The 15,426-nt window shown below is 45.9% G+C and overlaps 1 protein-coding gene across 1 annotated transcript in view; it reads right to left on the minus strand.

Moving 5' to 3' along the window:
* The window catches only part of LOC8042045, a 38,639-nt gene extending 23,232 nt beyond the window's left edge, over window positions 1–15,407 (minus strand). Inside the window, exons 1-3 of the mRNA XM_029979422.4 lie at window positions 13,528–15,407; window positions 4,447–4,568; window positions 636–822 (exon numbers count right to left, since the gene is read on the minus strand). Coding sequence (XP_029835282.2) covers window positions 636–822; window positions 4,447–4,568; window positions 13,528–15,048 — 1,830 coding nt within the window. The 5' untranslated portion in view covers window positions 15,049–15,407. The remainder of the gene's footprint in view (window positions 1–635; window positions 823–4,446; window positions 4,569–13,527) is intronic.
* Window positions 15,408–15,426: the final 19 nt, after the last annotated feature.

The following is a 15,426-nucleotide window of genomic DNA, read 5'->3' on the forward strand; positions in this document are numbered from 1 at the left end:
ATCCAGCGCTGCGAACACATTGCGTGACTATGTGCCTTGTAAGTTGCTGCGCCCCTCGCAAATTGGCCTCGATGGCATGGTGCGTCCGTTGCAGTCCATCGGAAGATCAAACAGAGCATAGGAAAACGATGCCTGCTCACCAAACCACAGCTCCAGCTGAGGGTGTTCCACCAAGTCCGAGACTGTGGATTTTCAAACTGGCTTCTTAGGAACCCAGGAATTGCCCAGACTAACCTCGGCGGTTCCCTGAGCTCCCAAACTTTCCCGACTCTCTCTGCCCCGTGTAAAGCGCTTTTGCCGTTTAAACGCTATTCCAGAATATCTTATGGAATAGCACACTGATGCACAACTATGAGCCAATCACTCACCATTATGGGAATTATTCTTTAGAGGGCCGTAGGCCTCTCAACTGCTTTATTGTATCACAGCGGGGGGAAGGGTGCCTCCGCCGTCAATCGAGAGATAGGGGTTGCTCGATGTCTAAACGTTACATTTCGGCCGGGTAATTTTCCTCGGACCATCCTCGTTCGAAATGCAACTGTAGGATGTCCGCACAATCGCCGCTTGATGGAGTGCCTCGGGCAATGATGAGCGAGACTGCAGTATGCGGCGAGTGCCAAAGCCGTGCCACTCACCACTGCGGGTGCAGCCACGAGGTATGAGCCGTACTCGGTGCTGCAGTCCGGGTAGAAGTAGATCCAGTTGTTCTTGTTCTCTTTGTAGAAAGGATGTTCCCTGGTGGGCAGCAACACGGATGGGTCACCAAAGAACAGGTACACGAGGGTGCCCGGCAAGAAGGCTTGCTTCACTTCGTCGAAGAAACTGTGGAATATTGCGACATTTACCGTTTTAAGCTTGAAAGTGTTGGGTAAAGTACCATATTTTCCAGACTATAGTCCGCACCTGGTATATAGTAGTCCACAGGGGCAGACTTGGGGTCAAAAATAAAAGTTTTTGCCTAGTTTGCACGCCGTGTATAGACTGCACCTGGTGCTCAATCGACATGAAAGTCTTCTCATACAGAGCAGAGCAAATCTATGCTTTCTTAGCTCACAAAAAAGCTTGTATCGTACATAAATCACCGCTAAACTCTTTCATTCACAAAATTCGCCATGTCTCACTATAATGAGCAATATTGAAAAACTAAATTCCTGTATAGTCCTCATCCAGGCTTGTCCCCGGAAATTGTTGAGGACATCTGACAATTTCCAGGGTGCTGAGTGGAGCAGGAGGGGGCAATTACTGGAACTTTTGTTCTTCGCTGCCCTTTCTCTGCCGCGCTGCCGTGATTTTGTTTGCCGGGATAATGCAGTTCCAATGAGCAGTGCCCCGCAAGTCTGTCAAACACAACAATCTGGGGCGCCGCGCATTTTGAAAACTATCGTTGTTTTGTTCAGTGTGGGCAAAATGTAGAGGTGGGTTGAACGCAGCAGGGGTGGACAGTCAGCGAGACTGGTGGGCGGCAGAACCACCACCGCCGCCTGCTGTGGGAAAGACCCGCAACCGTAAACAATCTGCACCGCATAAAATTTAAACTTTCAAAAATGCGTAGTTTCTGGACTATAGCCCGCAATATACAGTACAAGCAAAAAGTAGGGGGCGTGCAAATAGTCGTTCAAATCAAATAGCACAGTGTCACTTCCAGCTCCAACACTGCTAAAAAAAAAAGACTGCCGTGGTGGCTTTCCCTTGTGCTGTTAGGGTTACGAATCACGTGGTGCCGTTCGGCTCGAACCACCGTTCGCACACCCCCTAGGCACTAAAAGAATGAGGATGGCAGGGCATGTCTTTCGAATGCTCAGACTTCCAGCGTGCAAACGGCAGGGCATGTCTTTCGAACGCTCCGACTTCCAGCGTGCGCTTGTTGGCTCCCGCCGTGATTGGGCTGTGCATGCATGCTCAATGTGCACGAGACGTCGTAGGAAACTGGCGCTGGAGGCGGGGCAACTCAAGCTCCTCCCTCCCGTTCTCACCTTGTCGGTGACTAAGGTAAAAAGTATGTGGAGCAGAACAAAGCAACTGGTGGATTATTTCACGCTTTGAGGAAAGTAAACGGCACAATGAGAAAAACATGCTTTTGAGTGTGGATAAAGTATGATGGACAAAACGTTTTTTGGGGAATCTGCAATTCCGTTTTGAAAGGCTCTCTTCTAGTTTTAGGAGCTGTATCTCGATTCGGCAAAGTCACGGAACCCCAAAAAACGTTTTGTGGCAGAGGACGGTGAATGAAGCGGGGAATGTCCCGAGTGCTTATCACCTGCCAACAATGTAGCCAAGAAAACTAGCTTAGAAATAGGATAAGACACTCTGTCTCCTTGCATAACTGCACTTGCAAGGCAAAGTTTGTTTTGTTTAATACAATCCACCCTGGTGCCCACTTATTCCCAAGAAAGATGTATGGAAAAATATATTGGCCCTAGTAGTAAAAGCCCCCCCCCCCCAAAAAAAAAACTCAATATTTCAACAGAAGCACAGGCTTATGACATTCAGCAAGGCGGATCCCTCGGCGGTTTCAACCACTATCATAGATCAAGTTAGGTAAATCTAGAGTCACTGTACAAGTTCCCAGAGTAACACATTCCTTTTCTTTTTGTGTTTTGCCGGCAACATATTCACTCTAGCCGATCGTGTTTTGGCTTGGTGAGCATCATTGGACGGTAGTGATCACGTGACACAAGCACCGCTAGACTCACCTCCATCAGCACTTCAAGCGGCTCTAATCGCCATCATCTTGGGTCCAGCAAATAACTGCTCATTGAACGCGCGTTTACGCGCCGTCTTTTCTACGCGGTTACCGACGTCAAAAGCAAGGAGGTTGTGTACTTAGTGGCACAATGCCTGCTTGTTGAGCTTTTAGGTGCAGCAGCAGGTCTGAGGATGGAAAGAGACTCATCCGGATTCCGTTTGGAAAGAACACAACTGCAAGACAGAGGAAGAAGACTTGGCTGGCCATAGCAAAACGGAAAGATTTCGAGCCCACTGCAACAAGCAAGCTTTGTGAGGTGAGTGCCAATTACAGCTGGTTTATTCCGCGTATCGCGGAATGAACCAGCTCTTTCAACACGCTCCAATGTACATCACTCACTATTGCCTTCATACCCCTGCCGACGCGTAGACCCAAGATGGCGGCGCCATGGTTTCGGTTTCAGTGCCCGGTTCTAGAATGAACCTTCAAAGTTTCGTTACTCTGAGAACCCATACAGCGACTCTAGGTAAATGCACTTGAAAGCTAACTGTTGTAATTTCCAAGGAAAGGACCAAAAGAATATTTTCCAAGAATAGTAGACGTGCAGCACAAACATGCAATATCTGTTTAAATTCGGTGTCTGACACTACCCTGCTTAAATAAATGCCAGAAAAGTGCCCATGTCATGTCTAAGCTAATCGTGTTGCACAATGCACATGCTTATGGAATGTATTAAAGTAAAATTAAAAGTACTCTGATCTTACTCAAATACTTCAAAGAAGGACTGAAGTGCGTCTGTACTTGAGAAAAAAACACTTAAATCATTCTCATTTGGCCGCCAAGATCACAAGCATTGAGGTTATTTTTCACTTTGGTGCACAGGGGCAGCAGAAAATCACATTCAAAGTACCGCTGAAGGCCCTCCTTCCCGGAGCGTCAAGTCACATTGGGAGTTTTCGGAATCTCCGCTCTCTGGAGTCTTTAGCACTGCTATTTTCAAAAAGGCCAGAAAAAGACGTCATGACCAGTCTCAGTGTGGGGGAGTATACCTGGCAAGCTTGCAATTGCACGAGCTGCCCACACGATCGACACACTCTTGACAGCCGAAAGATACTAGTACAACGTAGCGACTGGTCGGAGGTATTTTTTGTTTTCTCGAGTTTAGTTACATCTTCGGGGAAAACGAACGTGATATTCAGGTTCACGGGATAAAAATACTTATTCACCTTTAACTCATTTTTTTTCAAGAACCTCTTCAACTTTCTTTTAAAAGGACCATGAAAAGAAAAAGATTTTTTTTTTAACAGTTCGGTTGAGACATGCAAGCAAAAAACTAAATTTTATAAAAAAAAAAACAAAAAAAAAAACAACCTTATTAGAGCAATATTGACGGTGTGGGACGTGATTTAGTCAGTAGTCACCTCCTTTCCGCTTGTTTTCTCTCTCGGCATTTCGGGAGCGTAAAGGAGAGGTGGATCTGCTTGGGCCATCACATTGAGGTTGACAGAATGTATAACCATGTCGTTAAGGTGAAAAGAGTGCTTGACCATTCCGTGATGGCATGGACTTTGTGCACAAAATTTAAAATAAATCTCGCGCCGTCAATTTTGCTCTTATTTTTTTGTTTTTTTCGCGTAAAATTATTTTTTTGACACCAAATCCCAATCAGACCGGATAAAAATATATATATATATTTTTTTTTTCAGGGACATTTTAAGTACAAAGTACTTAAGGCCGTTGTCGTTTAGTGAACTCCTCACCTCCTCTTGTCGATATCCAGGAAGACAACATGCAGCAGTTGATCCAAAGGCACGTCAGCAGGCAGCAGCTTAGACTCGTCCACTTCGTGTACCTCAGGTACGGCTGCCTCTAACGGATCATCCTGCCGTGAGGGGCAAGAGGCATGTAGTAAGGCAACCACTCTGACTGGTGGAGGGAAGGGCCCCAGAAACCAGGTACTTTGAGCTCTTGACTATAATCATGTCTCAGTGTAATGTCGGCAAGGGTACGAGGCTTCACTGAACACCATCTTCACCTAAGGCAGAAAATGGTTTTCTGAATCATAATTTAAAGGGATACTGAACCGAAAATATAGGTTGTAATAATTGGTTCCTACTAGCATTTATAGCCTATCACTTATTAATAAATGATATTTAAAAAAAAATACCGTCTAAACTTAATTGAACAAAAAAACTGATACTGTAGGGTGCACCTGGAAAGCATTTTCAGAAGCTCGTTTTGTGATGTCACAACCCTCGCTCCGCTCGTTTCTCGGCAGTTGCGCGGTGAATGTGGCGATGCAGCAGCTTCTAGGATAGCGTGTGGCACCCACCGGGTGTGAAACAGCTTAAAAGATATGCCAAAACATTGCGCTGTGCAAAACTGTTCAAAACGGCATAGTATACAGCGACAGGCCTGTGCGCCCGACTCCACACAAGCTCGCAGTGCAGAAACTTTTGATTCAAGTGGTTCGCCTTTGACAGATGGCTTTGGTCCTTGTCAAAAGCGACCGTATTGTACAAACGACTTTGTAGACGGAGACCATGAGAAGAGCCAAGAGACCCAAAACTGTTATGAAGTCCCAGCTGGCCAGCGAAAAACATCAGCCTGAAACTCAGAAATATGGCGGCACAAGGAACTTCGTTGTTTTCAGACTATAATATTTATGTACTTGCATTTTCTGCTTCACTGTGGAAACTATGAACGCGTGCATGCAGCAACAACGGCTTCACGTGTTGCGCGAACGAGTGACGGTGCATTGAAAGTGTCTCTTGCGCGGGTGATCATACATTTGCCCGCGACTAAAGTTATTGCCAACCAAGTTAAACCCCTGCTGGTAACAAGCACATAGCGACACTGGAGACGCAAGTAGTAGCTGCAGCGATTGCATTCATCACACGTGCGCTCTGGCAGTAAAAATATGCTGAAGCTATGAGCTCACGCCGGCAGCCTTGGGTTTACTTGACTTTAGGTGAAACAGAGTATGGCTCGATTGATGAGCTGGCCATCCAACTGCCATCATTTATTGATTTGGATAGCTTGTATGTACAGAAAAAAAGAAAAAAGAATCAGAATGTGTTGAATGTTTATTTTTTTTTTTTTTAATTTTCTATTTGCTCAAAAATTCCCATTGTCAATCACAATACATGTGGTGCAAAAGAGAAAAAAATATTCAATCAATATTTCATTCAAAGATGCAGTGATGGGCAAATTACATGGCTGTTCTATTAAACTAGAAAAAGAAAAGTACAATCAGGAAAGGAGTAGAACTTAAAGGGATACTACAACGAAATTTCGGCGCTCATTTTTTGGTCTATGTGTGTTCAAAAGAGCAGTATCACATGGAACATACCAATATCTTGTTAAAAAAGTCTCAAAAAGTAATTTTAAAACAAATTAAACGATTAGCAAAGAGCACCTGGTGAATGTCGCTAACGCCTCGTTTGTAATGCTCGTCTAGGAACCTTGACAGCTAGTGACGGAGGTTGTCTCGTCTCCGGCCACGAAGAGAGAAGGGGGAAGGAGGAACTCCCCTCTTCCCGAGAATCCCTTTTGTGCGCCGCAGAAGTCGCTATTGTCCCCCTAGAAGATTATAGAAGATTAACCCGTCACTCAAAATTCATACAAAAGCAGCCGCTGCGGTGGCTGGAACGACTAGGCCATCCTTTCAACGTCAGCCTCGCCGTAGCTTTGCTCGTCTTGAGACGACCTACGTCACGATTGCGTTGGGTGTCACGTGCTCTAAGCTGGGCCTTCTCCGAGCGCTTGCCAGAGTGGGCCGTTTATAACGAAAAATACAGCCACCAGGATCAAAATACAAACGTGCGATTGTCATTTACGGATATTGTGGATCATATTCAACCTATTTTTGAACACGACGGGAATATTTCAAATTTCGTTGAAGTATCCCTTTGAAACTCTGGATAGGTCGGTACCAAAAGTAGGCGTGCTCGGCCACTCAGCCATAAAAGCAAACAAATGTATCATAATCGACAGTTTGACAAGGTGTTATTCAGCGTATGTAGCCTTTGGCTGTTCTCGTTTCTTTTAAATCTTTGGTTAGCACGAACTGCCCCAGCCGCAACTTTATCTGGCGCTTCCAATATGCATGAATTCCGTTCATTTGGCTCATGTTTAAATATTTTTTGCTCTTTCTTTGCAAGCGGAATCAAATATTTGTAATAGAAGTGAGGACGGACAAACTGGATAAACAGGACCTCGTTTGGCAATCGTAAAGGGCCATAGTTCGGAGGTACAAAACAGTTCCCAAAAATTCTCATCACGTCATAGCTCTCGTCTGATGACACGGACGAAACTTAGCTGTACAGTACCACTCCATGTCTCTTCTTCGGCAGTTGTTCGTGCTCCCGACATCACGTCACTGCCGTTGCTGCCGCTGCCACACGCAGCCATATTAGCAGACAGAGTGCGAAGTTAGGACTGCGTGCTCAACACCTGAGGTCGCTGGTATGACGCCCTATAGGTGGTGGGGCGGTAGTTTCAAGATGGCAGAAGAGACAGGGATAGATTCTCCAGGGTTTCCCGTGCGCCTGCTCGCTGACGCTCGTCAGTGCAATAGAAATGATTTATTTGCCTGCAAACGCGAAGTGGTTAGGGCAGGATCATATTACAGGCAATGCGGAGATGTGGATGCGCGTTAGCAAAATGAGCATGCTGATACTTAAAAGTTGCAGAAACCTCGACTTGCAAAGCTTTGCGGTGGGCGAGCGCGTTTTACGCACTGGCCAAGTCACTGTTTGTGGCACAATATTTTTGAGGGTGATGAAGATATCGTGTTTGCGCCATCAGTGCTCTAGAAAGTGAGCCGCCCACGGTGACCCGTCAAGCTTCGGAAGAGCAGTGTTCACTGTATTGATGCATTCATGTCACAGGCTCGCAACTCGTGGCTCACCATCTCGGTTTTGATAGGAAGTTTACTACCACGGGCTACCATGCAGTGTAGCATTACAACCGGAGGCTTGCGCTGCGCCTTTGAAACACGTTTTTCGGCACGTGCCAATAGCGTTGCCGTTTTCACGGCAGCCAACGGTAGCCTGCAGTAACGCTATGCTAAAGCTGCCTATTACCATAATCGGCGTGTTTAGGGGTTTAAGTTATTGCTCTACCAAAAATGTGTATTTTAATATACTGCACCTATTTTTTTTTTTTTTTTTTTTTGTACCGTGTGATTTGCAACGCTGCGACCCCCCTCGCCAAAAGTGCCCATTCTAAGCTCTCGTCACGAATGGCTCGCTAACACAGACGCGCTTAAAATGCTTCGAGCATTTCTTTATTTACTTTGTGATTACCTGAAAGCAAGTATGCATATTTTATGTTTTAAAAGTGCTTGGAATAAATGGTCATGTTCCTACAACCCAAACCCATTCCCGACGTGTATTGCTCGACATATCGTTGCGCGACCAGTTTTCTCCTACTTAGGGCAAAGAATAGACTTTTCATAGACCGAACGCTAGAGCTCTACATTATTAGCGGGAACGTTTGCCGTCACCTTGAGCACAGATCGAGCTGACGGTCATGCACAGACCAGAAATACGAAGCGTATGCAATATACGAAAAGTCCCTAATGAAATTAGACATCCGGGTCCTTCGTGCAACGCTGCTGCGAGGCGGAGCACAAGAATTCCTATTTTAACGCGCTCACTTTTTTCGTTAAAACCGCTTCACGCATCTAGGCTGACAGCCCCTGCCACCTTTTCCACGCCGCCGCCGCTGCCGTTCCTGTTTTTCTAGTTCTCTGCTCGTCCGTGGGAGGGCGAGCGGCGGGCTAAAGTTGTGAATACTGGATAAAAGCAGGCGCCGCCTGTGTGCTCATACGGCGATCCGCAGACCTGCCCACCACGGCCGCTACGGCAGTCCCACAAAGGAGAATGCGAATTGAGATCATTGCAATGTCAGCTCCGTCCAAGTAGTCCCAGAAGGCCTCGCTCGCACTGGCGGCTTCTGGCCGATTCTTCGCCTGATCAACTTTTTATTCAAATAAACATAATAATCCAATCGCTATCCCTGTGTGTGATTTTTGTTTTCGGGTATAGTAGTGTTGAGGGAGGCTAATATGGGGGTTACTTTTAGAATCTTAGATTTCGGTTCAGCTTCTCATTTTAATTCTGCAGACGAATCGCCCGACTTTGCTGTTTAACTATAATCAACATAATCTGCAAACAAAAACAATTACAATTGAGTACCATAGATTTAAAACTGCTAATGTAATCAAATTATGCACAAAAATAATATATAAAAAAAAGAAAAGAAAAAACTGCTCATCAGCCTTCCCCACTGTGTCAATACAACAGGGCGTCGTAAATCCTCGAGACGGGTCCGCGCTAAGCAAGCCAAAGAACCTAGTGTGAGGCAGAGGGACATATATGTACCGCTTTCTCAGTTTCTAAAACAGTCTTGTACCAGGTTCATGGGATGCCCTCACTTTTTTGTTTTCCAGAGTAAAGTAAAATCTAAAAAAAAAAACTTTAAATGGCCAAAAGAAAAAGAAAAAAAATATTTTAAGAAAATTTGGAAGGTCAATGTTACTGAACATGTCTAACTTTTCAACATAACCTAACAAGACGGTGTGCGTTTCTTTTAGCACATACTAGAGCACTCCACGAGCCGGCATCTAAGGGCTTGACCTGACCGAAACTACTAGTATAAAGACACAGTACACGCCCATCTGGATTTTAACCATGAGTCCGTACCTGGCCTAAACCCGACCTGCTTTTTGAAGAGGAGACCAAGCCCAAACTTCGCCCAACCCGAAGTGCTTAAAAAAAAAAAGAAGAAAATTAAACGATCATTTTTTTAGCTTTTTTTTTTTTTTGAGGCACAAAATTTTCTTTTGAGTGGTATGCCGCATATTTGTCACCATAGGGTAACATATTCTTAGCCTTGGGTAGTATCGCAATACTGTAACTTGTTACTTTTTTTTTTGTAATTTTTAACTGTAACTCGATACATTTTTTTGCAGTAACTGTAACGATAACTTAAATACTTTTCTGAGAAAATAACTAATAAGTATTCGCAAAAATACAAATACCTTTTGCGAAAAAAAAATAAAAACATTATCCTATTTTGTGAACAATACAGCAGGTTCGACCACGTGCGGAGGCTGGGCCCCACATTAGACACGACAAAATAAAACAAGTACTCAAAACCTTTTTTATCAGATCAAAGTGCCGGAGCAGAGGGCAGGCGTTCTTTCTGTTTTGTTTCTCATTTTTCATTGTGCGTAAAAGCGCATTTAGCATTCGCTTTATTTCAACATTTTCGTGCGGGGCTCTCTAGCCCCGTTTTCACCTTTCCGACCTCATCGAACACCCCCACCTCTTTAGCCAAGTGACAGAGCCACCTTGCTGAAACACGCGACGCGTAGACACCTAATGGTTAACTGTTTACGCCAAACGAGAGCCCCTGTCGCGGCAATAGCTTTCTTTGTGAAAGCGAGTCGCCGCCAGTAGAAACAGTGTGACCGGGGCCAGAGACAATATTTCTACTGGTCGACTTGCCCTTTCCCAGGGGTCGTGAGCCCATGATCCACGATCGAGTCTTTTGTCCTGTGTTGCATAGAAGAAATTAAAACAAAGAGCGTAACACACTTCGAGACGACTTTGTGTTGCTATTGCTCACTATTTTCTTTACCTTTTTTTAAACAAAGGGTAAACAAACGGTCTTTTCCACTTTATTTGCAAATGGTTCTAGCCTTCTGCTCCCCTCCCTATTATTGTAATAGACTCGTCCATTCATCGGTATCGCCCCCTTCCCGTCAGCTGAGAAAGGGGAATAAGAAAGCTCATAAAAGAAAGAGAAAGTGATAGCGAATGTCACAAAGAAGAAGGAAAATATTTGGATTGTAATTAACCGTTATCGCTCAAACCAGAGGCTGTCATGAGTGACGAACAGCAGGTGTAACCGTGGCCCTGCTATGAACTGCGCTTTGACTTTCTCGAATGTGGTGGCGATATCTTCAGTGCCTGCTGCAAAATGCAAACACTGCAAGAGTATACGCAGCTGGGAGGTCCTCTTCCTCCAACCTTCACAGGCACCTCAGGGTGAGATCTTAATTTCATTTCTGGACATTACCGCTAAGCATGGAGACGGAATGATGGAAGGCTGCAACCTCGACAGCGCTCTTTAGCCTCAACGACACTCCCACCATTAGGAAAGCTTTTTACTCCCGAGTACTGTAGTGCCGTCTAGCTTGTCCGTTGAGTGCCTCTTTAGCAAGGAAAAGGATGTGCATCAATAGGGGAAAATTCAGTGACGATAAATTTGTAAAGTATTTGCGGCTGCATTACACAAATAAATAAATTTATTATTTAGTCCGTCCTGTATTGAAATAGCCAACGCTTTCATTCAACAAAGCCGTGCGACGCTAATAATACATGTCTCAAAAAGTGAAGTTCAAGTTTTCTGAGAGTTAAAAGAAAATTATAAATCATAGGCATCGTGTGTGTTTATCAATGTTTTCATAATTAAAAACAAAAAAACAAAAAAAAAAGTATCTTGGAAGTAATTAAGTTACTATGAGGAAGTAACTGTAAAGGTAATGCATTACATTCACTTTTATGCAACTGTAACTGAAATACATTTTTTACAAACTATCTGCTGTAACCAATTACTCTTTAAAAGTAATTTACCCACGACTGCATATTCTCATAATTAATTTTTTGAGTCGAGCCATGAAATTTATAGTCATAATGTAGATAAGCTAACGACATTTGACAGCTGCATCTTTAGCGGTTGCGTGGAGACGTTTTCATACCCTATGTGATGGAGTAACAGCATACCTTGCAGTGAGAGCCTAATCGGAGCACTGGCACTAGGTTGGAATCGGTCCACTTGCATAGATAAGGATCTTTGGGGAACGTGTGAAACTCAATAGCGTTGCAGCCACACTCGCACTGCAGCTTCTCGTGCTCATGGCGGACTTTCCGCGATTGTTCTTATGCTCACTAAAATTATTTGCGCACCCGACAATGATGCAGTGATAGCCACCAAGCCGTAGAATTTTGGAAACTGTAACATGATAAAAAGAAATACTCGGAACAAATTCACACACGATGCCCGTCTCCAAGCCTTTTTGCCCACACCCTGTGTCAGTGGGCAATTCAGAAATGTGCTGGGTCAAGGGTGCGTCAGTTATGCGCCGGTATGAGGTTATACGAAGGTCTATAGCCAGAAACCCCTTACTGCCCATGGCTAGGTATTTACCGAGTGTAAGGCCAGTCACACTTTACCACAACGCATGACAACACGTCTTTCTCCACGGGACCGTGGGGCAATGGCAGCTGGTGAAACTGATCGGTCACATCGCATTGGGTACATCAAGGGGAGTGCAGTGGCCTCTGGGCTCACACGTTGCATCTGATGATGTGCTCTCGGGAAAGAGACAGCCGCATCCTTTTCCATGCGTGCACATGTGCTCTATGCCTTTCTGCAAGCAGAAATACAAATCAAATCCTTTTCCTTACTGTGGCCAAATTTTGCTTACACCACATGACTGAAGGACAAAAAAAAAGTTTGCCGTTTCCCCGAAGCCAGGTTGTCGCCGAAGGGTGACGTGCAGTGTAAGACTGCTGCTGAGCAATGTAAAAGGGTGGCGAGGTCTCGTCAGGTGAAGTATGTCCTGTCTAGAGCACTATATAGCTCCTTCGAAGCAGAGTAGCGCAATCTAGAACGCCGCCTTTCGGCGACTAGCGGCGAACGCCCGGAGGTTCCAACTGCGGTCAGAAATGCATGGAGAATGTGAGAAAATCGTTTTTTCTCCAGTATTGTGGGAATGTACGGAATCGCAATCATTTTTGACATAATAATGGAACACTTTAGAATAATTCGCGCTAAGTTTTGTGCCCCGCAAAGGACCTGACTTTTTTTTAAAAATTGCCTGAGCGGCATCATGCAGCAGACGACACGGCGACGTCACACCATTCACGTGACCCGTTCCGGCCAACCCGAAAAGCCCATCTCCGCTGCGAGCAAAAATAGTCTGCTTCAAACGCCATTGCCTTGGAAATTGCCTTCTCAAAATTTGCACACGCATCCGATATTGTTAAAACTTTGATAAAGTGTTTAGTGCTTTACTAACTTCACGACAGACTAGTTTTGAAAAGTGTGAACTCGCCGTTCATTTTTTAATCAGCCGTGTTGTGTCGATCTCCATGTATTCTCCCATAGGGCGGGCCGCCTCTTGGAACCCTGAGTACCACGTGACTTGCGCCGAGCCGCTCTGTCGGCCATGTTGTCGGCAAAACACGGGGTTCAAAGGATTGCGTTACTCTGCTCTGTAGGAGCTATATAGTGCTCTAGTCCTGTCCTGCCCCCCGCCCCGCCCCGCCCCGCCCCCCCCTCCCCCACCCCCGCCCTCTTTCCGGCCCATGACTCGAGAAGTCCAAATTAATTCATTATTCTATCATTAATTGGCATTCAGTCTTCTTTCGTCATGCCCAATGAGTGGACATAACCATACTCTCGAATCAAGTCATTGATTTCCCCAGTGCGACTAGCATAGCTATTTCGGGAGAAAACATGTGACTCTGCGCTCCAGTTAAGCGTAAGCACGACAGTATCAGGGTTGCCCAGTTTTCTTCACAATCAATAACACCATCGACAGCCACTTCTGGGGTCCCCCAGTAGTATTCGGGGGTGGCAACAAATCACGTCGCGAGTACCAAGGTGTTTTGAAAAATAACGTTACCCTAAAAGCAAGGAAACAATTTGTGTACGAACTCAGAGGGCAGTCAGAACATTGTGGACTGATAGGTTTAAAGGTTGCTTGCAACCAATACAATCTGCAGTGAGTTTCTCAAGGAGACAGCTTTATGGGTAATTACCTCGGAGAAGTGGCTTTCAATCCAACGTTGGGTGTTCTTGTTCCGGGGACTGTCTGTGTTCTGTACCCTTATTGTTTTCTGGTCCAAGTGCTCGCTGAATCTGCCCAGGTGCAGCTGAGGCAAAGCAGGCCGCACCGAGCTTTCCTCACCCTCGAAGTCGTTTTCGACCGGGGGTTGCGGATTTGGGGTCTCCTCCTCGGCGGCACACTTTCGCTTCCTCTCAAGAATGGCTCGAGCGTCGAGCGGCCGCTGCTCCTGTGACTTCTGTGCCTTTGGATTGCTGGCACCCTCCCACTGTTGTTGCTCTTTTGGAATTGAAGGTGCTGGAGGATTACTTGGGGGATGGCCGCTCCAGTTACGAGCATAGGGCTTACTTTCCACCTTCCTCGAGCTTTCCACGCTTTGTAAGCAAGGACGGCCTCTGTTTCCCCGGCGGTTTTCTGTCCCAGGCTTGCGGAAGTTGCCCCTCATGTTACCGTTCCCTTCACTCTTGTCCCTCCAGGTACCCTGAAAGTTGTTGCTGACTGCTGTGCGATTCTCCTGGGTCTGGAAGTTGTTACCCCGACTGTTTGCACCGCCAAATGTGGAGAATGACAGCTCCTCCCTGCAATTTACAAACGAGGAGTTCTGGTTGCCCTCCGCGCTCCACAGAGGCTTCGCATGAAGGTTGTTCAGTAATGCTTCACGGTTCCCGAACAGGTTTTTGTGGTATTCCTGGTGCTTCAGCTTTTCAAAATAGCCTCTGCTATTAGACTGGTCGAAGCATTCGGACGAAGGATGCCAATCTCTCTGTTGCCCTTGTTTGTTTTCTGGCGCTTCAATGAAACCAGGGCCCGGGCGCATTTCGGGTGCGTGGTTCCAAGGAACCTTTGGCATGCTGGCGTCTCGGAATGTGTTCGGCTCGTGCTGGCCATTTTGCGCCAAAGAGTTGCAGCTGTGCTCTTGGTTTCTGGCTTGCGCGGAGTTACGCTGGCTTTCAATTGGGCGAAAACGATTATCCTCTTGCCACGGGTTGTGAGAGTTCTTTAGTATTGGCGGGAGGCGCTTTGGCACCTCCGGCGCTTCCGCTAGGTTTCCGTAAGAAATTTTGGGCTGAGATCGCCATTGCTCCTGCGCTTTGACTGGAGACTGAAGACGGAAATCCGTGTCGAATGCAGCTTTCATCGCCTCAGACATCGCGTCTTCGTGTTGCATCTCGCGTTCCGCGCGTTGCTCATCGTACAGGGACCCGAGTCGATTCTCTTGAAAGCGCGTCGGACGAAACGCTTCATTACTGACGCGTCCGCGTTGGGAGTGACCGCGGGAATTACCGACCAAGTTCGTCTCCTGTCTGTCGACGGTGCCAGGCATTGGGGAACGACGGACGAGAGCTTCATTCCTGCCAACGTTCGGTGGAGAGCCTTCATTCAACTCGTGTCGTCGATATCCAAAACAAGAGAATGATTGGTCACTCCGCCAACGTGCGTTATTATTGGGAGGCCGAGCAAAACGATTGTTGTTCCTGTACCTGTTGCCATTCATGTCTTCTTCGAAATGTGTAGACTTCAGACTTTCTATCACGCGTTGTTATGCGCTTAGAGCGAATGACATCGAACACGTTTTTCCAACAAGCGCCTCTGCCGCCATATTCTTGTTGACCTGTCACCTAGCGTGTCCTTGTTTCCAAACAGTCGAAAACGACCATAGACGAAAACATGGGCGAGCTTATAACCCAATAACCAATAAACACTAACAAGTTACTTATATTATGAATTTGAATCTTACTAAATTTGGAAAATTTTGAAATTGTTTGTGATTTAGTCGTTACCTACGTTACGTCGGAATCTTGGTATTTGACCGACTTATTTGAGAATATCTGGCTGGTCTGGCATCACTGAGTTTCGTTTTCAACTTCGAGGG

The sequence above is a fragment of the Ixodes scapularis genome, unplaced genomic scaffold, assembly GCF_016920785.2.
Source record: "Ixodes scapularis isolate PalLabHiFi unplaced genomic scaffold, ASM1692078v2 PGA_scaffold0__279_contigs__length_252992795, whole genome shotgun sequence".
Taxonomy (NCBI): domain Eukaryota; kingdom Metazoa; phylum Arthropoda; class Arachnida; order Ixodida; family Ixodidae; genus Ixodes; species Ixodes scapularis.